General features: G+C 34.9%; 1 protein-coding gene across 1 annotated transcript in view; it reads right to left on the bottom strand.

Annotated features, from left to right (window-relative positions):
- Positions 1–25,581, bottom strand: part of Rlf (RLF zinc finger) — a 72,522-nt gene that overhangs the window by 9,312 nt on the left and 37,629 nt on the right. Inside the window, exons 5-7 of the mRNA XM_005318108.4 lie at positions 24,646–24,848; positions 5,954–6,090; positions 34–175 (exon numbers count right to left, since the gene is read on the bottom strand). Of these exons, the coding sequence (XP_005318165.3) occupies positions 34–175; positions 5,954–6,090; positions 24,646–24,848 (482 nt within the window). The remainder of the gene's footprint in view (positions 1–33; positions 176–5,953; positions 6,091–24,645; positions 24,849–25,581) is intronic.

Raw genomic sequence — 25,581 nt, 5'->3', positions numbered from 1 at the left:
CCACAACTGACATAGAAAGCATACATTACTCACTTCAGTCTGTATAACTCTAATCAAGCAAAACAAATGCTGCTGTGTTTTAGCTATGACACCAAATTGGCGACAGCGCTCCAAAAAAGTATCTAAAGAAGGGTCAATTCTTCTTTGCAGTTTACTCCAGAAGAGAGTCAGCTCCCTATAAAAGAAAAAAAAAATGTTAAAGCACTTAAAGCAACTAGTATTTGCTATCCCACTCCTAAAAACCTCCTAAATTGGTAACATTATTAAGAATCCTCTCTGAAAATTCCAAATTCTTTCTTTCTTTTTTGTTTAAAGAAAAACAAAATCAATGAAAGACTACTTCTTTTATGATGGCATATAAAATCTCTTTATTTATATTCCACCTTGTTCTAAAAGGTCTTTCTTTGTAACACTGGTAATTAATTATACTGACTGAATTAAATGCTGTCCTATGAGGCAAGCATCATTAGACTATATTACCAATGAAATCTATAGAATTAATAAATATTCAATGGGCACACTTCTATACTGATCTTATTTTATGTCTTTCCTGCTCTAAAATGTCATGATGCTACTTAAGCTAATAAAACTATGTAGCCAAGTGCAGCAGCACATGCCTGTAATCCCAGAGTCTCTGGAGGCTGTGACAGGAGGATCTCAAGTTCAAAGCCAGTCTCAGAAGTAACCAGGCGCTAAGCAATTCAGTGAGACCCTGTCTCTAAAAAAAATACAAAATAGGGCTGGGGATGTGGCTCAGTGGTTGAGTGCCCATGAGTTCAATTCCCAGTACAAAAAAAGAAAAGAAAAAGAAAAACTTATGTAAAATGGCACTCCAAGAAATGGCTAAAGGGGGGCTGGGGATGTGGCTCAAGCGGTAGCGCGCTCGCCTAGCATGTGTGCGGCCCGGGTTCGATCTTCAGCAGCACCACATACCAACAAAGATGTTGTGTCCGCCGAGAACTAAGAAAGAATAAATAAATGTTAAAAAATTCTCTCTCTCTCAAAAAAAAAAAAAAAAAAAAAAAAGAAAGGGCTGGGGGTGTGGCCCAGCGGTAGAGCGCTCGCCTCGCACGTGTGAGACCCTAGGTTCGATCCTCAGCACCACATAAAAATAAAAAAAAATAAAAAAAAAAAAAGAAATGGCTAAAATACAGGAATCTTAAAAATAAATATTCATTATGAAAAAAAGAAAAGCTTGAAGAGAATACATTAGATAAAAACATTTAATGGATAAGAGGAAATGCTAAAGCAAAAGCATGTGAAAATTAAAAGCCACCAAGGACAGAAATGTTAATGTAAAATATGAGTTCAAGAAAAGACAATAGCAAAAAAAGCATGCTATCACTCAAAAAAGAAAGTAGCTCTTTGAAGTAAAACTTAAAATGGATGCTATATATTATTTGAGTTTTTTTAAAATAAAAAAGCTCATCTTGTTTTCATAAGTCAGTTTAAAAACACAGATATGTTTATTATCTTGCTATTAACACAGATTATTCTTTTTCTTTGTTTTTGCAGTATTGGGGATTGAACCCAGGGTGTTCTACCATTGAGTTAGTTCCAGTCCCATTTATTTATTTATTTGTCTATGGTACCAGGGATTGAACCCAGGGACCCTTAAAGACTGAGCCACATCTGCAGCCCCTTTTTATATTTTATCAGAGACAGGGTCTACTTTTCTTACATTCTGTAAGTTGCTCAGAAAACACACCGAGTCCCAGTTTTGTCCAAATTGAAGAGTCTTTATTTAGCTGGCTGGCTGGTAACTGCCTCCCACAGGACCCACAGGACCCATAACCAACTCTGCAAGGAACAGCCCCAAACCTGAGCACTTTAGGATATTTAAGGCAAAAACTACAAAAACCACATCCAGGTTCCAGGTTGACAATAGCTGCAAGCAAGCAGGTACAGAAGCTGAATTGGGCAGTTAGAGACAATGCAATGGATACATTGGTATTTCTCACGGGACTTTCCAGGTTGGCATAAGCAGCAAGCAAGCAGAAGGGAAGTGGGTGAAAATGAGCCTAGTACAGTACAAGTTAGAGAATGGTTATTGATGTCTAAACAATCTCTGACAAGAAAAATGGAAAATCAAAGAGAAGAACAATTTTACATTGTATAAGAGTTGCTATTTTGTGTTCAAATAACTATTAATGGGTACATGGACGGGGCTTTCACATGAGAGAAGCATTTCTTACATGATATGGAGTTTCAGGGTAAAATGGAGTCTGTTTGGTCATTGCCCATATAGCCTGGCCCATAACAATAATATCTAATGAATAACATTAAGTTAAAATGCCTTTAAATGTGTCTTATAACTGGAAATAAAAATTGAAATAGGACAGCTTTGAAAATAGCCACTAGTCAGGCAAACTGAGATGATTATTTTTATACTCACAAGATTGCTTTATTCAGATTTAACTATCTTAACAGAAAAGTTCTGAGAATAGTGCAAAATTATAAAAAACAACAGAAATGAAGAATTATATATATGCTCAGAGAGAAAAAGGAGTATCTTTCAAAATATAAGAGCCTAAAATGCTTAGTTTGGAATAAATCAAGCCCCATTTTGATTTACTATTAAAAAAAAAAAAGTATTTGAGAGATGTAAGTTTTCAACCTAACTTTCACCACTTTAGCAGATTTGCCTAACTTTAAACTTGTACCTAGTCAGTGAATCTTAGATAATTGATGTTGTTTACATTATATCTTCATAATCGTAACTGGCTTTGATAATTTTGTGCTGTTCAAATAGGATTTCACATATATGTCTTAATTCCAAATAAGCATGATCAAAAAACAGCATACTGTTATACATTGATATTTGCAAAGTTACAAATCAATGGTCTACAACTACTATTATCCATTCAAACATATAAATATGCCTGAAACCATGACAACCAGTGTATTATTCCTGAGAATGTGAAGATTAGTATTCAACCATCCATTCAAATCTGCATAATAAAACACTGAAATCACCAACCAATAGTAATTAAAAGCCTGCTGGATCATATATGTACTAGGACAAATTCTTCTTCAATTATATACAATATGGAATTTTAAAATGACCATATTCTAAAGAAGGCAGTGATTACTATAACAGTAATTGATCCTATGATCTTTTTTTCTTACAAAATTCAGTTGAATAAAACACACGTTGGTCTTTGCCACATGCTGGGGCCACAATTGTGAATTAGACAATATTCATGACCTTAGAATGGTTAGAGAATGGCACATAAAGTCTATTTATAGTTCAGTTGGTACAGAATAGACATGAAAATACATTTAAGAAAAAAGTGTTCAATATACAAAATTTAAGCTCAAATAAGTTAAAAAAAAAAAATGCCAGTCTATCAAATACTGACTAAAAGCTTAATATGGAGGTTCCAAGTTCAAAGGTATAATTTTATTTTTAAAGTAGCAGCAATAATTACACATTGATGATACATCAACTCATTCAAAATGGTTACCTTTTTGGTTTGCAAGGCTACTGGAATTATATTACCAATGCCAGACATCCACAGGGAGTTTATTACTCTAGTGTTTCATTTTATTTCAGATAGTCAAAAATCTTTTGGGGCCAGGGTTAATGAATAAACTAAGTGGTAAACCTTTTAAGAATAATAATTTGGTGACTGCTGTATTCTTTTTTAAATTTTATTATGGCTTATAAATGTCTCTCAACAAATAAAAAAAATTCTGGGTGCTAGTTACAGTCTATGTTTGAAATATTATCTTCAATGTTGACCTCATTCAAGAATGATACTTCTAAGAAATAAATGCTATCATATGCGTTAAAAAAAACTCTTCCAAAATAAAAATAAATATGATTGCTTTTATTCTTTTATAATGGTATTTCAATTTTTTTTCACATTTAAAAAACTCTTGATACCTCTCATATCAAAGTTACCTTTTTTTTTTTGGTGGTCCTGGGGATCAAACCCAAGGCCTTGTGCATGCTAGGAAAGCACTTATATTATCACTTAGTAAGAAAAAAAAAAGACTTCTGGACAAATACTTTGTATGTCCCACTATCCTGAATACAGAATACCTCCAGTATAACAAAAGAATCTATCCTATTTGAACAGAATTTGTGGGATTAATATTTCCTAGTAAAATTTACTATTTTATGTTATGGCTATTCTATTATTCCACTCCAATACCACCCCCCCCCAAAAGCCTTTTAAAACATGGAAGGGTTAAAAAATAGATTCTATTTGAATTGCTTAGAAGACACATTTAACAAACTGAAGTAAGTGACTAATATTTTCTTTCCTTTACTCATTATAGCTTCTCAGGAGTCAAGAAATCCTGTTAATCCCTTCCTGCTACAGGGCAACAGCATTAATCCTAAAGCCACTAACATCTTTGGAAAAGTGAATGGCAGCTGACTGAAGAAGGGGAAAAAGAAAAATTTATGGGGCAATGTAAAAGGGAAGCTGTGTCAGGAATATTAAAAGAACTGTGAATATAACACATTCTATATATGATTTTATTTATTCTTTGCATTAAGAACTAGCAGATATCATTTCATTATTGACAATGAAATCAATTTAATCATAACAAGAAATGAAGTTTGATCCTAAACTAAATATATGTTTTACTGAAGTTAAAAATCCCTAAAATCTCTATATTTGTGATGATGAAGAAAGACTTCCACTGCTACTAAACTGAAACTAAACTGCTACTAAACAGTTCTTTTTTCTAATATCACTTCTCCTATGATCTCCTTCCTCATAGTAGATATAACTTGGATAATGGGCTTGGCGTTAAAAGACCACAGTATGAATTTTAACCTGTGCCAATGGAACAAGCCAACAGAAGAAAAGCATTAATTAGATTAGGAATTAAAAACCTTGGGTCTGAATCTCCGCTCTATTACTTGAGATTTGAGACCCTGGGCAATCAAAAGATTTCTTTGATTACTATGATCCTTTATTGCCATATCTGTGCAATAATTATCATACAGACTGGGTAAGATAATTTACTGTACACAAATAATATTTCTATATAAAATAGTAAACAAAAAGAATAAAACAATGTAACTGTACAAACAGACACGGCTATTTCAGTCAATGAAGACTGAAGTACATGAAAGGATTTACTAGGCTTTCTTACAAACAAAATGCTGTTTCCAACGTAAATAATCCTGGCTCAAAAGCACTCAGGGTCCCCTAATCAAGACTATGCAAAATCAATCTAGTCATACAGTTTACTCCCTTGCATTGCTCTCCAAATACTTTGGTGAACAGTAAGTACCTTTTTCTAATCTCTGATAGCATTACCTACACCTCGATAACCTGATATCAACTCTTACATTTTAGAATTTTCCTGTGTATCAGGTTTGTCCTTCTGGTCTAAACAGATCCAATACCGTTAGAATTAAAGAACCATGGGTACACTTACTGTTGATATATATACATATATGATATATATACATATATAAGCAAGTAAGTACTATACTCTGTAGGCAAATAAGATAAACTGAATTAAAACCAAAATAACACAATTCAATTATATGGTAACAAAGTTGCAAAAGAGATTAGTACTCACTCAAATGGATTTTTTCTGAGGCAAATCTGACCTAGAAACCTAAATAATTTGATCCTTTTCACCAGTGGGTTTCCAAACAAGAGGGGCAAACGACTATCAGGAGACACTAATAATTGTAAAGGAAATCAATCTAACACTAATTTATTTCATACTGATATCATTTTATTTACAAGGTATGAGACATATATTATAGTCAATAGACAATTTTCTGTGGGAAGATCAAAAGGAACTTCTGTTTCTAGACTAAATTAAGCCAATGATATTTGCATGATTTCACTTGGGAGCAAAATTTATTCATGTCATCATTTAATTTACTAAGACTTTAAATTTGAAACAATATTTCACATAAGCCCCTAAATGCTATAACATGCTAACAAAGCATATACAAACTAAATATACTTACCAAGAACAATACACACTTGCAGTTTGGAGCTGCTGGGTAAGATAAGTGGTACAAAGAACAAATGCTGTGTTATCTTGACCCTCAGATTCCAGATTACATATGATGTCTAGTACTTCCTTGCAGTCGACTTTTGCAATCTATCAAAAATGAGATGACTAAGTTAAAGACAAAATGTTGGTGACTTATCTATAAACTTTGTTATGTAATAATAAAACTTCTTTGTAGTATTTTCTTTGATAATTGTTGAGGCAAGAATTTCCTTCTGTTGACTAATGGCTGAATAGTACTGCATAAATAGTTCACAAACAAAGAAGGGAACTAATATTTCTAAGGAAGTTCTATTACATTCTCAACAGATATGAACACTGTGTATAGTTTTTTTAAAAACTATACAAATGAACATTACTATCACATAAATGAGTCAAATTTTGCATAATAACCATAGGTTATTTTTGCCTTGAAGTATAATCTTTTTTTTTTTTTTTTCCTGTTTTTGATTCTTTTTTTCCCGTTTTTGATTCTTTTTTTCCCAATTTTCTTCAGGTCACTCTAGTTACAGGTATTAAAATATATGGCTTTCCCTAACTGCCAAATAGGGCTAAAGGAGACCAGTTCAGAAATTGTTTTAAATATAAATGATTTATTAACATTATTTTTTCAGCTGGGCATGGTGGTGCATGCCTGTAATCTCAGTAATTTAGGAGGCTGAGGCAGGAGGATTAAGTTCAAGGCCAATGTCAGCAACTTCCCAAGACCCTGCCTCAAAATAATAAAGAAAAAAGGGCTATGGGCCAGGCGCAGTGGTATATACCTATAATCCTAGCAGCTCGGGAGGCTCAGGTAGGAGGACTGTGAGTTCAAAGCTAGCCTCAGCAATTCAGGGAGGCCCTAAGCAACTTAGTAAGACCCTGTCTCTAAATAAAATATAAAAAAGGGCTGGGGATATTGCTCTGTGGTTAAATGCCCCTGGGTTCAATTCCTGGTACCAAACAATAACAACCACAAAAAGGGTTGGGGATATTAGCTGTGTAGCAAACAGCCCCTGGGTTCAATCTCTAATACCCAAAACAAAAAGTTTAAGAAGTCAGTTTTTCATAGGATTAAGAAAAAAATATTTTGTATCAATGAGTTTTGTTTATTTTCAAGACAGGGTCTTGCTATGTTGTTCAGATTAGTCTCAACCCCTAAGTCTTAAGTGATTGAAATTCCCATCAGCCTTCCAAGTAGCTGGGAAAATAGCTATGCACTATTATGCCCAGCTTATGAGGTTTTTAAACAATTAGAATTCTTTTTAGAAATACATCATTCTCATTTATACTATTTAAGACATCTTTTTAAAATTTTCCTCCTTTTTGGTACTGAAGATTGAACCAGGAGTGCTTTAACTACTGAACTACATCCCCAGTACTTTTTATTTTGAGACAGGTTCTCACTAAGTTGCTAAGAGTCTTGCTACATTGCTTTAGCCTTCTGAGTCACTGGGATTAAAGGTATATGCCACTACATCCAGTTTATTTAAAGAAATCTTAAAAACAAAACAAAACAAAAACTTGGGAAAAACAGCCAAATTTGGGGGGGCTCTTTCTTCTATAGTGAAAAACAGGATAAAATGAGAATCAGTCATTTACAGACCTTTTCTCATGCTATTTTATCATTTCTCTTAGTAAACAGCATTATCAGGACATAATCTTGTAACTGTCAGCATTATAAATATCAATTATATAGGACACCAAATATATAAAACAGATAATCTCAGGACAAATGTGATAGGTATCACAGCAAATGAGGTAAACAAATCAACTCCTCCGAGTACTATCAAGTTGCAAAAGGTGGTTCTAAGTCTCTAATTTAGTCACATCTTAACACAGGAGGAGAAAGGCTTCTTTCAAAGCTCAGCTCAAATGCCATTTTCTCAGAGAAACTTTTTTGTTATGCTTTAGATCTGAGGTGTCCCCCAAAAGCTCATGTGGGTGACACAATGCAAGAAGGCTTAAAGGTGAAATGATTGTCAGGAGAGCCTTAACCTAATCAGTGCATTAACCCACTGGGATTAACTTGGCAGTAATAGTAGGCAGGTAGGCTGGAGGAGGGGAGTCTCTGGGGTGTGCTTTTAAGGTTTATATTTTGTTGTGGTAGTTAAGAGCTCTTTGTTTCATGATTCCATGTCCTGATCTACTTTCCTCTGCCACATTCTTCTGCCATAATGTTCTGCCTCACCTAGAGCCCCAAAGAGTAGAGTCATTATCTATGGATTGAGACTCAGAATCTGTGAGCCCCCAAATAAACTTTTCCTCTTAAAATTGTTCTCATTGGGTCTTTTGGTCACAGCAGCATAAGAGCTGATTAAAACACCTTTCCTAACTTCTAAGACTGTTATTAGAATACACTTCAAGCACTTTTAAATTCCTCCTTTATTGAATTTATCACAACTGCAATTCAATCATTTTCTGGGCAATTGATTACCATTTGTCTTCTCTGCTAGAATATAAAATCCATGAGGTTAGGGACTAGGTACATTTTTGTTCAAAACTCAGCATTTATCACAGTGTTTGGACCATAGGAGACATTCAGTAAACAGGTGTTAATGAATGGAATAAATGAATCAGGTTTAGTCAAGATAAGAAGTTCATATTTACAAAGCAAACCTTACACAATTCTGTATTCTCTAAACTTTTCTGAAACAACATGTAGTGAGTTAAGAGCAACAGTATAGTATAGTGGTTAAGAGCATCATTTTAGAAACAGAGTTGGAGCTACTGGATAAGATAAGTTGTATAAAGTCTTACTGTGTAGTTTCTATTCCTGCTCTATAGTTACCAGGGGTATGAGCCTGCTGGCTAGGATACATAAATCTTCTCTGTGTTGTAGTTTCCTCATCTGTAAAGTAGGAATAGGAGAATTTCCCTCACAGAGTTATTATAAAAATAATGCTTTTTCTTTTCTGTTTTTTTTTTTTTTCTCAGGGGCACTTAACCACTGAGCGGTATCCCTACCCTTTATTATTCTTTATTTTGAGACAGGGTCTCACTAAGTTGCTGAGGCTAGCTTTGAACTTGTGATCCTTCTGTCTCAGCATCCTGAGCTGCTAGGCATGAGCCACTGCACCCAGTAGAAAAATATATTTTTAAAAGGAATTGGCAAATAGGGAGTAATTTATAAGTGTTGTTAAAATGTTTTCATGGTGGGCTGGGGATGTGGCTCAAGCGGCAGCGCACTCGCCTGGCATGCGTGCGGCCCGGGTTCGATCCTCAGCACCACATACCAACAAGGATGTTGTGTCCACTGAGAACTAAAAAAAAAATAAATATTTAAAAATTCTCTCTCTCTCTCTCTCTCTCTCTCTCTCTCCCCTCTCTCACTCTCTCTTTAAAAAAAAAAAAAAAAATGTTTTCATGGGCTGGGAATGTAGCTCAGTGGTATAGCACTTGCTTATCATGTGTAAAGCCCTGGGTCTGAAATCCCAGTACCCTAAAAGAAAATAAAGAATGAATACCATACAAATCATTTTCAAAAGATAATATCATTCTCAGAAAAATCACTTGATGGTAATTTTATCTCATTAGTACTAGAGGCAAAATTAGTTTGCTAAAGCCTAAAATATAACTAAAATAAAATTTCATTGTCAGGAGGGAAAAAAAAAACCTTATCAGACATCATGAAGATGGAATTCTACAGATGCCTAAAACAATCATTTTCTCATCTGTAAGCCGAACAAATCAGAAGCCTCATCTACAGAGAAAATCACCACCATATAACCACTTAAAATTATACTCATCCAAAGACCAAAGAGTTCCTATAGTTAAGAAAAGAACTGCTTCAGAACAAGCACTATGATCCATGCCATGCTAAAACTCCCATTGAAAACCAATCCTAAACCAGGCACGATGGCACATGCCTGTAATCCCAGCAGCTCAGGAGGCTGAGGCAAGAGGATGGTGAGTTCAAAGCCAGCCTTAACAAGGTGCTGTCTCTATAAAAAAAAAAAAAAATATATATATATATATATATATATATAGGGCTGGGGATGAGGCTCAGGGGTTGAATGCCCCAGTACCAAAAAAAAAAAAAAAAAAGAAAGAAAGAAAAGAAAAGCAATCCTAAAACTCAAAGCAATTAAGTTTAGAAATGGCAGGATAAACTCTCTAAACCAGATTTACAAATCAGAATGGAAATAATATCCAACTTTTATTTCTAGAACATTTTTTTTTAATATTTATTATTTAGTTTTCAGCGGACACAACATCTTTGTTTGTGTGTGGTGCTGAGGATCGAACCCAGGTCGCATGCATGCCAGGCAAGCATGCTACTGCTTGAGCCACATCCCCAGCCCTCTAGAACATTTTTATCCTTTTTATTGTATTATCTCATTTTTTGTTGAATCTCAACCCAAGAATCTATAAGATTGGGGAGGCAGGCAATACTATTTCTACTTGGGTGGAGGGAGAACCCAGAAGAGACTACTTCTTGTTTCAAGTCAATTATGGCAAAGAATCAGAAATAACAGTAAACAAAATTAAAAACTACTCTCACTTCTACAAGGAAGTGTTTAAAGTTTAAAATGGTACATTTCAAGTAAAATTTCAGTAACCTAATGTAATGGGGGGAAAAGGAAATGATATGAAGAATTTAAGTTAGTAGTTTAAAGGGCATACTTATTTCTACTATCTCCATTTATTACAAATAATCTACAGAAGAAAACTGCCTAACAACTAGTGTACCATAGGCCTTAATTCTTCTCAATTCTTCAAGGTCCACTTGAAAACTCTTTCCCTTATGAAATCTTCTTTCACAGACTATTCTAGTATCTAGTATTTGCTTGCTATGCTCTGAATTCATAGCATCTTGTCAACATTTAACCTTCTGACTCATACTGACTGGCCTTTGCCCTTTACTATTTATGTGCTCTTACTTTGGCCCTCCAAATAGACCATAATATTATGTATAACATAGCCCTACACATAATATTTAAAATCTTCAGTACATAAAATGCTGTAAGGAAAAAAAAAATCTGTTAAAAATGTAGTTGCCTGGGAAAGCAGCTATTCACTAATACTCACACAGTGCTAAGTACTGAGGATATAAGCCAAATTGATTTTTGCCCTCATGGATATTCCAGTCTAGTCAGAAAGAATTAATAAGGAATCAATTACTAAGAATTATAAAGTATATTAAAAGCTACAACAGGGGAATATAGAATATTTTTTAAAATATCTTTGGTAAGAAGAACCTAATGCAAATTTGGGGGATCCAAAAGCACTTTCTTGTTGAAGTGACATCAAAAGTAAAAACCAAAGCCAGGCTCAGTCATTCAGGCTTGTAATCCCAGTTACCTGGGAGGCTGATACAAAACGATGGCAAGTTTGAGCCCAGCCTTGCAACTTAGTGAGACAATAAAAAATAAAACAATACAAAATAAAAAGGGCTGGGGATGTAGCTCAGTGGGAAAGCATCTCTGAGTTCAATCTCAATCCCAATAAAACAAGAAAAACTTCAAAAAGAATTAAAGAGTAGAAATAAAATTATTTCAGTATAGCTAAAGACAACCCAGCAGTAGTGCTGGAGTATCAAATCCAGGCAGTTGCCAGGAGTAGAAACATTTTTGTTTTTCTATTATCTCAGTGCCTTCCGAGTCTACCATAGGCACAGCCCTAATCAAGCAAAGCTTATCTCTACCAACTTCTTAAATTAAAACTAACTTCAATTTTCTCCAAATGTTACATATGTCCCAGCAAACTTGAAGTACAAATGTTCTATTAGTAGCACTTAATATTACTTTTCACTTGGCACTTGGCACAGAATACAAAACTATTTCTGATAATGAAGAATCTAAGAGATAAAAACAAAATAACGAAATGGTTATATTACTTGACCCCAACCTTTTCTAATAAACAGTTTGCACTACAAACGAAACACATGCTACAAAACACTTCTCAGTTCAACTAAATTAAAAATTAAGGTCACTGACAAATTTCTGAGAATTTCAGTGAGTTATCTATGTACTTGGACAAGATACAGTAGTTATTCTTAAATATGATTCCTAGTCTTAGGATTTATATGTTATAGCTATTATGTTAAATATGTATAAATAGGATTAGTTTGTCAATTTCTACAAAAAAGATGAGATTTTGATATGAGTAGCATTGTACTATTTAATTTGGGGAGTACTATACCATCTTAAGAAAATAAAAAAATTTTTTTTTTTTTAAAGAGAGAGTGAGAGAGGAGAGAGAGAGAGAGAATTTTTTTAATATTTATTTTTTAGTTCTCGGCGGACACAACATCTTTGTTGGTATGTGGTGCTGAGGATCGAACCCGGGCCGCACGCACACCAGGCGAGCGTGCTACCGCTTGAGCCACATCCCCAGCCCGAAAATAAAATTTTCTGATCCATGAACATGGATGTTGTTGTTAGATAATTTTGTTGTTGTGGGAGTGCCAGAGTTTGAATTCTGAGCCTCATGCATTTCAGGCAAGTGCCCTAACACTGAGCTATACCATCACATCCATTTAGACTAATTTCTTTCCCCAACAGTGTTTTAAGGGATGAGGTTGTGGCTTAGTTGGAAGAATGCTTGCCTAGCATGTGTGAGGCACTGGGTCCAATTCTCAGCACCACATATAAGATAAGTAAATAAATAAAGGTCAATCAACAACTAAAAAAAATTCTTTTAAAAAAGTTTTAAAAATTGTATAAGTCTTAACACTATGGTGGTGGGGAGGGGTTGTGTGCTGGGGGTTGAACCCAGGACCTTGTGTATGTGATTTCCAATTTCATTCTATTATGATCAGATAACTTACTATGAATGATTGCAATCTTGTTTTATGGTCTAACATATACCCTTACCCTGGAGAATACTTTATGTGCATTTGGGAATAATGTATATGTAGGTACTGTTGGGTAGCATATTCTATAGATTATCTGTTCTGTGCTGGTTTATATCATTCAAGTCTTCCATTTACTAGTTGCTTTCCGCTTTTGAAAATGGTATAGTCTCCAACTACCATATTGTCTATTTTCCCCTTCAATTTTGTTATTTCATATATTTTAGAGTTCTATTATTCCTCAGCCTACAAAAGTTCAACTGACCTTTTTTCACCAAGTTCATAGATTTTTTTCTTCTATAAATTCAAATCTGAATGGTGTTCTAATGAATTAACTTCAGTTATTAAAATTTTCTACTCCAGAATTTATATTGGGTTATTTTTATAATTTTCATCTCTACTGATATTCACTATTTACTGAAACATTGTTCTCATACTTTTAATTTTTTTTCTTGAGGGTATCATACTAGGGATTGAATTCAGTGTCTCACACATGTTGGGCAAACACTAACTATACCATTAAGCTACATCCCCAACCCCTTTCCTTTAATTCCTTAAACATAGTTCTTTAATTCTTTGAATATATAGTTGTTCTGTACTATTTGCAGATTCCTTATCTGTGAATTAGCCTACTTGCTGAAATTTATTTGTAACCCCAAATATCAATACTATCTATGTGGTCTTTCATTAACTGGCGAGAAAATCTGAGTTAGCTGATGTGCATATTATCAGCTGCGGACACTATGTGATATTTTGCTTTCCTATTTCAGCTGTCATTCTGTAAATGATACTGCATTCTATTTAGAGTCAGATTTTTCTCACTTTTGTGCTTTTCACTAGTCTCTTTAAAAATGACCCCATATGAAATGATGAAATTCCGTTTAATAGTCTTAAGAGCAAAAATATTATGTGCTTTTAGCAGAAAATATATGTGTTAGGTAAGCTTCATTCAGGCATGAATTATAATACTGCTGTCCATGAGTTCAATGCTAACAAAGCAACAACCTGTATTACATTAGGCAACTTTAAGCAGAAACACACAGAAAGACAGGTATGTGTTAAATGGTTGATGGAAATGTTGTGATCTAAACTCATGGGAACGTAATCCTGTATTTCCCCTAAGGAGCAGTTTTTGATAATTTAATATCTGCAACAACAGTAGATCATAGCTGCCATGAATAATAAGAACAGATTGAATTTTTAACAGCTTACTTTAAATTTCTGCCTAGTAAGTCTCCCATCTGGGCTTAATCAGAAATAGTTTCTATTAGCTACTTTTTTTTTGTAGTATTGGGAATTGAATCTAGGGGTGTTCTACCATTTGAGCTATATCCCCAGTCCTTTCTTTCTTTCTTTTTTTTTTTTTTTTAATTTTTAAATTTTGAGTCAATTCTCATTAAGTTGGCCAGGCTTGAGCTTGCTTCTTTTGCCTCAGTCTCCCCAAGAGCTGGAATTATTGGCACGTGCCACCATGCTATTGGCTGCTTTTTACCCTATGTATCAGTTTATCATATTTCTTTGTATGATAAATAAATAGATATCTCGTATTGTGAAAACTCTGTAAACCAAATACCCCCACCTCCTAGAGTTTGGTAGTTTAGTGACTTTTCAGGAATAATTTTGTAAAATCTGAATTCTTTATCTCTTGTGTTCACTTATAGTCACTGCTTGATTAGCCTAATGGCCAGCTATGCATTCAATGGAAATTTTCTTAAATGTTTTGAACAAGAGTTATAGTTTGGGTATGAGATGTCCCCTAAAGGTCCTGTGTTAATTCAGGAATATTCAGAGGTGAAATGATTAGATTATGAGAGATGTATCCTAATCAGTTTACAGTTTGAATGAATTGGGTGATAACTAGACAGGTGGCATCTTTAGCTCCCTCTCTCTCCTTCCTGGTGCCATGAGTGGAGCAGCACTCTTCCTCTACACCCTTCTTCCATGATATTCTGCTTTGCCTTGACCCGAGACAACGGAGTCAGCCAATCTTTAGTTTCTGAAACTAAACCAAAATAAACTTTTCCTCCTCTCAGTTGTTTTCATCAAGTATTTTGATTATAACAACAAAAACCTAACGTCTCTTTGCATTTACTAAATGTCTATGTGTATCTGGTGGGGCATGCTTTCAATATTTCAGGCAATTTACAACTTTTCCTTGCCTTGATTTCCTATGCAGAGCCTCAAGAAACCACAGGTGAGAGATTTGGACTTTCCCAGGCTATTTCTTGGCAAGCAGCTAACCCTATACATGCATATTGCCTTCTATAGCTTCTAAAATATCAGAGGTAAGTAATCTATGAACATCCTGTACTCCAGTTTTTCCTTCTAATTTTTTTTTTTTTTTGGCCAGTCTCTTCTTAGCACAACTAGTGATGCCTCCTCAGACAACTGTCACATTAAACAATTACCACTGATTGCTTTTTAACAAAAGCCCTGAGGAGAGTGAGCTCTGAATCAAATACAGGTAAGTCCTGAGAATGGAGCTTTTCAGCAAGCTGTCAGATAGCTCAAACAGTGACAATTCTCTGGACACGGGCTTTTGGAGAACTCCAAACCAAAATGCTTCTTTAGGTAGCTGCTAGGTTGCTGGTTTTCACACCTACTGTGGTTGTGAAACCATTTATTTTCAAGGCTACTGTGGATCTAGGGAAAGGGAGATAGAAAGTAGGGCAAGTAAAAGAACCATCAAGCTTACTCTTCTGAGATTTGTTTGCTTTTTGAGAAAAAAATCTCTTCAGATTATTGTAAGCCTTTAATTTCCAAAGTCCTGACAAGGCTAATTTCATTTACTCTCTGGCTTCAAATGCTGACGACCCAGAACTCTTAATTTCCAGGAAGACCTCTGCCTAAGTCTCACAGTATATGAACACTGTCTACTATTCCTTCCCCTGTATCTTGTTCATCTTTCTATCCCCTGAGTTCTCCAATGAATATATACTTAACAAATGGAAGGCATTTCTCTATTATTTCTTATAATTACATGAGAATCTAGAATTATCTCAAAATAACATAGTCTAATTTTATCTTAAAAAAGAAAAAAAAGATCACCTTGACTACTACAGAAAATGAAGAGGGTGGGAATAGACATAGTTAGAAGGCTTTCATAATATATCAGGCCTGAGAGAAGGTGGATAGAGACAGGGTATTTATCTTCCCAAGTTATTTTCTTGCTTAGGCTACTGATGTAAACTAGTACTCTGGCAATGCCATTAATGGAATATTTTATCATTTACCTTTCTCCAAAACAGAGGTTTTCAATGCAGTATGTTCCCAATCAGTTCTGAGGTACATTGCAAATAATTTGTTCTTATAGATTTTTAAAAACTGAAGTTAGTTGATGCTTTTTTTTTTTTCAAAAAGGAATGAAAGTAGTTTTAAGTTTTCCATATAATAAAACTCCTCTGACTGCATACTTCATTAGGAGAAAGGTGGGAGTTATACAGTTAGCAAGCATGTACTTCAAGTAACCTTGGGCCTATGTTTAGGGAAAAATCATCTGTTAGATTGATAGGGTGTGAAGTGGCACACATGTGCAGTCTCAGCTGTTTGGAAGGTTGTGGCAGGAGGATTGTCTGAGCCCAGGAGTTCTAAAACAGCTCAGGCAACATGTCAAGACTCCAGGGAAGAAGGGAAAGAGGAGGAAAAAAAAAGTTATCAATACTTCTATTTAAACCTAATAACTGTCTATATCTGAGAGAAGCCTGAAATGTTCTATAGGATTTTTGAAAATGATGTGTCTACTTGTCCCTCCATAGTGACCCTGCCAGTGTCACCACACATCAATCAAAACACTCACACATAACCCACACAAGTGAGACTAGAAGTGAAATGCAAATGCATACTAACTCCTGGGAAGATTTAATAACTTTCCAGTGCTATTTAATAACTCTGGAGCTGGGGCTCAGTGGTAAAGCGCTTGCCTAACACATGTAAGGCACTGGGTTTGATCCTCAGCACCACATAAAAATAAATAAATAAAAATAAAGGTGTTGAGTCTATCTACAACTAAAAAAATTATATATATATTTAAAAAATAATTGGTTTAGGAATTTAAATTTTTAAATAGGTAACTGCTTAATGTCTTCATACAGCCTTTTTAACCATTAGTGTATTTTGTAGTGTTCATCTCATTCCCCCCTATGAAAAGGATAAAGTTAAAACATTAAGATTGTGATTTTAAAGGACTGGGGTTGTGGCTCAGTGGTAGAGCACTTGCCTAGCATTTGAGGCGGGTGGTTTGATCCTTAGCACCATATAAAAATAAATAAAATAAAGGTATTGTGCCCAACTACAAATAAATAAATAAATAAATATAAAGATTGTGATTTTAAATTTACACATTTTGTAACAACTTTTTATTCAGGATTCCTTTTTCTTGATTCTTATTTAAGGTACATCTGAAATTTCTATGCTTGTGTTTACTTCTACTCCCAAACTGAATTCCCTCAAGGTCCTGTTTAAATGTTATTTGCTGTTTATCATTTATACCTAGTGACTGTCTCAATTCCCACCTGTGTTACACTGGTGAGTAAATTAGATCCTGTTTGTCTTTTCCTTTCCCCTTCAAGAGAAGAAATATCTCTGCTATTGTGCCTATCAACCACATCAGACACTGAAGATACAGTTCATTCAGGGATCAAGGGTGAAATGGACTCCTACTGTGCACCAAGAACTCTGATGACAGATTTCTTGGATCTTTAAAATAATAGAGGAATTTGTGTTTAAAAGAGTATCTGTCCTTTAATATATGGAAAGCTTGATTTTTGCAAAATTTCCCTTTTCAGTAATGAAAACACATAGGAAACATCTACTTGGCCATTGTCAAGACTGTAACTTTTACTAAAATCCTTTCATATGAAAAAAGTAGGGCTGGGGATGTGGCTCAAGCAGTAGCGCGCTCGCCCGGCATGCGTGCGGCCCGGGTTCAATCATCAGCACCACATACTAACAAAGATGCTGTGTCTGCCAAAAACTAAAAAATAAATATTAAAAAATTCTCTCTCTCTTAAAAAAAAAAAGAAAAGAAAAAAGTATAGTAATGTCATCTCTTTTGATTCTATGTAAATGAAGTAAGACAACCTAGAACTCTGGTAGTCTAGAATCCTTGGTAATCTTCTGCCTTCTAGACCTACCCAGTTTCTGAAAAGCCCAACTCTTTACACACCAAGGTCAGGATTTTGGTTTTCACTAGACCCAGTCAATTAATGTCTTTTTGTCCTAGTTGGACACAATACCTTTTTAACTTTATTTTTATATGGTGCTGAGAATTAAACCCAGCATCTCGCACGTGCTAGGTGAGCGCTCTACCACTGAGCCACAACTCCAGCCCCAGTCAATTAATCTTAATTGCATGTGTCTAGAAAAACTGTCCCCAGTAGAAGTTTCTTATTACACACACCCACTACTGGGATACCCACAGGTGCCAACATACAAAGTATCTTTATTCCCAGCTGTTCCTTAAGTTAATTTAACTCTTCTTCTTCTTTTTTTAAAATATTTTTTAGTTGTTGATAGACCTTTATTTATTTGTATGCAGTACTGAGAATTAAACCCAGTGCCTCATACATGCCAGGCAAGTGTGCTACCCCTAAGCTCCAGCCCCAGCCCTTAACTCGTCTTAACTGAACCCAAGTAGATGGCTAATGTGTAACTGTTGCCTTAGAACATATGCTAATTTTAATCTTCAATTCATGAACATCTAAGGATTCATTAGCACATTTCCAAAGCAATCTAGAGATTCTCTTTAATTCACTTATCATTACAAAAGAAAACATCACTAAATAAGAGACTAATTAATGTTGATACCACTATTTCCTTTAAAATAATTTTATGGGGTTGGGGTTGTAGCTAAGTAATAGAAAATCACATAGGATACGCAAGGCCCTGAGTTCAATCTCCAATGAGAATGAAGGGAAATTTATATGTGCTAAATGTTTTTACATTGATATATTTAAAAAATTAATCCAAATTATAAAAATATTTAAAATCACATCTATATCTATACATAAAAATGAATGGAATGACATACCACCAAGATGTTCCCTATCAAAACAGTTCTAAGATTGGGGGGGTATACCTCAGTAGTACAGTGCTTGCCTACCATGTGTAAGGCCCCAGGTATAGTCTCTAGTACTACCACCCAAAAAAGCCCAAAAAACAAACAAAAAACTCAATGGGTGGAAATGCACCCTTAATTCATGGATGCTTTCAGTGCCCACCAAATGGAAATAAGTGGTAAAGTGGAAAGAAGGCTAGTCCAAAGATCCAGGTCCAAGTGCGCCCTGCATTCTAGCCTGGCCTTGGACTTGATAATTAGCTTAATGCATGTAGGGCCTTGGGGACATTACTATCTTGGCCTCAGTTCTGTCATTTGTAGAACATGGAGGACTAACTGATAATTTAATGGTTGTTAGCAGACTGAAAAATATGTTCTATTTCTTTGTGGCACTGGGAATTACCCAGGGGTACTCTAGCATTGAGCTACATCCTCAGCCTTTCTATTTTATTTGAGACAGCTTCCTAGGCTGGCTTCTAATTTGGGGTTACAGGCTTGAAGTACTGGGTTCAGCAAAATATGCTAGAGCAAGGGTTGGCAAATATTTTTTGAAAAAGGGCAGAAACAAAATATTTTCGGCCTTTGCCACACAATTTCTGCTACAACTACTCTGTCACTGTAGTACAAAAACAATCATAGCCAATAAACAAATTGGCATAACTGTGTGCCAAGAAAACTCTTTGACAGTATATACCATATAACCCAGATATGTACTAGGTTATACCATTTATGTATGTGTAAATACATTACAATATTGGTACAATCATGAAGTGCCTAATGATGCACTACTCAGAATACACCCCCATCATTAAGCAATACATAATTATAGCTGGGTGAATTTTGGCTGACAGACTACAGTGTATGCATGTGGTCTATGCAGAATAGCACAAAACCACACTTCCTATAACACAGTTCTTGCAAACTCAACACATTTGTTGAAAGGAGTTAATTAAGTAATTTAAGAAAAAATCCTATTTCTGTGATATTAATAAACCAGGAAAGATCATGTATAAAACAAGCTAATTATCTTCCTATGCTTCCCACTGTCACCTACACCCCTTCTTTGCCATTCTTGTTAGTAGGAGAGCACTACTGTTCTCCCAGTCTCAAAAGTCTTATGATCCACTTGAAGACATTTTTGTACATCATCCTGTATTTATGCCCTGTCAGCAAATCCTACACTTTCTCCTCTTGTTAATTCCAACCTCTTACCCTAAACCTAATATAACTCCTTCTGTCTGATTTTCCTAAAATGTCACTTTAGTCACTGATGTGACTTTAGCTTCCTACCTCAAAGCCTCCCTAATTTTTACAGCATCAAATCTAAACTCTAGGGGCTGGGGCTAGAGCTGGGGCTACGGCTCAGTGGCAGGCAGAGCACTTGCCTAGAACATGTGAAGCACTGGTTCAATCCTTACCACAGCATACAAAAATAAACAAAATAAAGGCATGCTGTCCATCTACAATTACAAAAATGATTTTTTAAAAAAATCTAAACTCTAATACACTATAGTTTCTGAGGCCCTCATTTTCCCCATCCAACAGTCTATGTCTCTCGAAACCTTAACATATACTCTTCTGCCTTAGGCAAGGTATTCTTTAGTGAGTCCCTACAAAGTATACATTAATTTCCGTCCCTTTACTATCATAGTCAGTTATTCCTAAACCCTTCTATCTATCCAAATCCCACCATCATTTCAAAGTACAACTTAAACATCAATTTTTCTATAAAACTGTATGTAACTTAATCTATATGGCTATCTTCTATCTCTAAAGGGCAGAATCATATGAACAGGCCATTCCCACTGTTCTGTATTTGTCAATGCCTAATATAATGCTAGCAAAAAAATAGGCTTTAAATACAAGTTAAGAGATAAAACTATCTCTGTATATAACACACTATTTCTCTGTTCAAATCTACAGCTCATCTGTGATTAATTCTCCTGGATTATTTCTCCCCAGTTCTGTACCCTAGGCCTAAAGAACTCTTCTGTGATTTTAGCAACTCAGGAGGCTTAGGTAGAAGGATCACATGTTCAGGGCCAGCCTCAGCAATTTAGCAAGACTGGCTCAAAATAAAAAATAAAAAAGTGCTGGGGATGGAGTTCAGTGGTACTTTTCTAGTACCAAGAAAAAAGAAACAGGGGGGGGGGATAATTATTCTTCTTACACTCTATGATATTCTAAGAACAATGTTAGATCCTTTTGATTTTATCCCTTTTGAAATATCTAGCCACACTGTGAGATAGTTACTATTATTTTGACTACTTTATAGAACCTGAAAGCTAGCTGCCCAACGTTGAATGGTTTGTAAATGACAACGTCAGGATTCAAGTCTATGTTTTCCAACTGTTGCTTTTGCTTCTCCAGATACCTTCTTTAAAAAAAACTATGCTCCCCAATCAATTCAGTCCAGTAATCAGTCACCCAGAATTTTCAGAACTCTACAGCCAACCTCTCTCTTCTGACTTAAAAATAAGTATAACTGTTTGTTTCTCCTCTGGGCAAACAAGAGAAAAAACTCTCCTGAGCAAAAAACCCACTCTAAGAACTGGTAATCAGGAAGAACCAGATCTATAAAAGAAGGTTGGCCATGCTGAAGAGCTGGACAGTGCATATGACATGTGTGAGTATGAAATTAATACGTACACAAGAGAAGCAGAGGCAGACCAACTAAGGTTTAAACCCTGGGCTCCCCACTTAGTGGCTATATAACTTTGGGCCAGTTACATAATCTCTTTGAACCTCTGTTAATTATTATAAAATTCACAGGATTATTATAAGGATTATATGCCAACACACTAAAGGCATTTAGCATAGAGCTTAGAATAGACAAGTTCCCAATAAATGTTTTCTGTAATAGTTGTTGTTCTTCTTTTCTTTCTTTCTTTTTTTTTTTTTTAAGTAGTACTGGGAATTGAACCCAGGGGAACTTGTCACTCCTAGTTTCTGAAGAATTTTTATTTTGGGCTGAGGATGTGGCTGAAGTGGTAACGCATTTGCCTGGCATGCGCGAGGCGCTGGGTTCGATCCTCAGCACCACATTAAAAAAAAATGTTGTGTCCACCGAAAACTAAAAAAAATAAATATTAAAAAATTCTCCCTTTAAAAAAATTTTTTTTAATTTTGAGACAGGATCTCACTAAGCTGCCAAGACTGTCCTAGAATTTGCAATTCTCCTGCCTCAGCCTCTAGAGTCATTCTGTAATAATTCTTGAAGTGAGAAGTCTGGGAAGACAGACATTATTAAGCATTCTATCCTTCTTTTTGACCACAGTCCAACAAATTAGAACATGCATATTTGATGCCATGGGGTCACAGCTTCAACCTCATTTGCAGGAACTACATGCTGTTGCCCATTTCACAGCTACCAGCTGGCTATTTGATCTCTGCATTCTGTATCTGGCACTTCTCTCAAGGCCATATTCCAAAACAAAGATGACCAACATTCTTTGTCTCTATCCACATATTATCTGCTTAGATAATCCTCTCAGATTCAAGTGACTACCAAATTTCAATGTCTAGGCTAAACTGTTTCCCATATGGATGTTCCAATAAAAAGTTTGTAAACACTTAAAAAAAAAAATAAGGTAGAGGGCTGGGGCTGTAGGAAGGAAGGCAGGAAGGGAGGGAGGGAGGGAGGAACAAATTGTCCATTTACAACTAAATAACAACAACAACAATAATAATGTAGTTAATAGAAATGCAAAGGCTACTAGGAGCCAAGATGGAATCACAAATTCTTGGAGTCACTATTTTGGCCACTGGGAAGTACCTTAAATTTCAACAATGAGTTGACAAAAGTTTCTCATACTGATGAGGTAAGACTTGTGCTATAGAGGATTTTAGCCATTTAAAATAACTACAGATCTATGATGCAACCAATCTCTACAGAAATCCGTTAGTCTAGCTTTCTCTTGGTCTATGTTTTTATAAATGCACAGAGAGCATTAAATATTATATTTTAAGATGAAATACACTTAAGAAAAATATGCATCACTTTAGAATTCAAAAAGACATTCAAGCAAAATTTAAAAACTTACAAAGCATGACTGGAATGTTTCAGCTTGACATTCTGGTCATAACTCATATAATGAAAACTCAAAATCTTATTAACAAAAGAGTAAGGTGTGGAGCTGTAATTGTCATTCATTCATTTAACAAGTAAGTACTGAGGGCCTGTGCAGCTAAATATTCCTTTAGAATGTAGGGATATAACAGTGACCAACCCATTTCTCTTTCCATATGGATTTTTCATTGTGGGGTGGAGGGCAGGGGATGGACATAGAAAAGCAAATATGTCTCATGGAAATAATATGTGCTAGAAAGAAAATACAGCTAGATAAGGTGACACAGAAAAGCCATGTTAGATGGGTTAGTATATATTTATAGCAATGATAGCAGATATTGAAAATAAGGTAGATCAGGGATAGAGGGCATTATTTTATTTTTTGGATATACACAGGGTGCTTTACACACAGAACTATAACCCTAGACCGTTTTTTAAAAAATTATTATTTTGAGACATTCAAGTCTTGCTAAGTTGCTGATGCTGCTATTAATCTTGCAATCCTCCTGCTACAGCCTCCTTAGTTGCTGGAACTACAGGTGGGCATCACTCACACACAATTAAAGTAAAATTTGCTAGCAAGTTTTTTTCCATCTAAATTTGGTCATAAAAATGGAGATTTAGGATTACCAGGATACCAATAGTCAAACAAGTATAATGAAGGATCAATAGAGGAATTGAGAATGTATACACCATTAAGTGATGATTATGATGACAACAGGAAAGCAGAGTAAGAAAGGAAATGAGTACATGAGATTGAGGCCGAATGAAAATGTGTTAGGATCAACAGATCCAAGTGGAGTCTATACATTAAAGTGAACAAGGTAGAAAGAGAATAAAATATTTACAGGTAAAATTACAAAATGTTAATAAATATTATTATATTAAAAAATATTTGGGATTCCTACATTTAGTAAGAAACTTCAGAGTAGAAATAAATGAAATTCATGGGTCAGATCTGAATGGTAGGTGAGAAAATTAAAGGTAGATAATGAAATAAAGATGAAGCAGTCTTATTTTTTCTGTAGAATCAAAAACTTTCAGTTTTCAGAGAAAACTAATCCCAAGTTTTCGAAGGAAAATGATAGGTATAATGTGACTGCAAAAAATAATTTAAAACAACTCTGCCACATAATTATATTCCATGCTAACTAATTTGGCTACTCAATTGTTGCTCAATATATTCATGGACATGGGTTCAAAGCCAGCCTCACAAAAGTGAGGCATTAAGCAACTAAGTGAGACCCTGTCTCTAAATAAAATACAAAACAGGGCTAGGGATATGGCTCAGTGGTCAAGTGCCAAGTTCAATCCTCAATATCCCGCGAAACAAACAAAAGATATACATATTTTTTTCAAGGAGTCTGGGAGTCCTACATTTTACAGAGTTAAATGCATAAAGTAACTAAGCTCCCTGTCTTTTTAGTTTATCTCTTGACGCTACTATTAACAATTTCTGCATTTCTCAAAACAACAAAATTAAGAAAAAACTTTCATATTTAAAGATTTCACAGAAAACCCTCATCTAAAGATAAATATCATTTGTGTTTTATTTAATTACCTACTTTCAAATCCACCTATAAAGTATTGCTATACATTCAATCTGTTAAACAGTTACAAACACAGTTAAAGCAATACTTTGCAGTACACTAAAAATAAATAATATTGGTTTTCATTCTGATGGGAAATAGTAACCATACATCATCTCTACAAATAATAATAATAACAGTTATTTAATTTACTTACCTCCTTAATAGCATCTTCATTAGGGAGCATGGAACATAAACATGTGATATAAGCTTGCTGAAAAGATGACACATGTGAAATCTCTTTAGATTCTGCACATAGTTTTGATAAAGCAGTAGCCTGGGGGATGCAGTTAGATTTCAACAAATGTTTTATTCTCATTTGTAGAAAGGAAGGTCCTTCTTGTGCAATCAATTTATTGACTAGAAAAAAGGAAAAATAAAATTTTGATAACATACCACATATGGTGAAAGTTTTATATCTTTTTGTTGTTGTCTTGCTTTTGGTTAATAAAAATTCAGCAGATATGAATGGGAAGTTTATTCTGGTCTCAATATTCATCTCTCAGAGATAAGAGAAAAATGATGCTAATAATTTCCACATTAATTAGTATTTTTATTCCAAATATCAAACCTTTTAATAAAGTTATCAACATTTTATAAAAATAAATTATTTGACCTTGTCTTTCCCTCACTTTCTGATGAGACTAGTAAGGAATAGTGAAATGAACTATGCAAATAAAGGCAAGAAAATGAAGCAAGTAACCTACATAATATTAATAACTATCAACTGAATACTCATGAGGTATCAAGTTTTAAGCATTTAAAAGTTTTCTTATATTCTCATTTATTCTTCACACCACCACCAAGGCAAGTATTATCCCCAGTTTAAAGTTAGGAAAATTAATATTCAGAGAAGTTAGGTAACTTGCCAAGGATTCCAAAGCCAGTGGTGCTCTTTCCTCTAAACCAGGCATTTCTCAAAGTGTGTTCCACCGACCAAAAGACCTGAGAGGTAGTCCTAGAAAAAAAAAGGATTCCTTGGTCAAATCTCTGAACAGTCCTGCAATAAAGAAAACTGTTCACTTTTATTTATCCCAATGTTTCCCAAACTGATTTGACCAGAGAACCCTTTTACACATATTATTAATGTCCT

This window comes from Ictidomys tridecemlineatus, chromosome 11 (genome assembly GCF_052094955.1).
Source record: "Ictidomys tridecemlineatus isolate mIctTri1 chromosome 11, mIctTri1.hap1, whole genome shotgun sequence".
NCBI lineage: Eukaryota > Metazoa > Chordata > Mammalia > Rodentia > Sciuridae > Ictidomys > Ictidomys tridecemlineatus.
The sequence above is the reverse complement of the archived record's forward strand: the minus strand, read 5'-3'. Positions and strand labels throughout refer to the sequence as shown.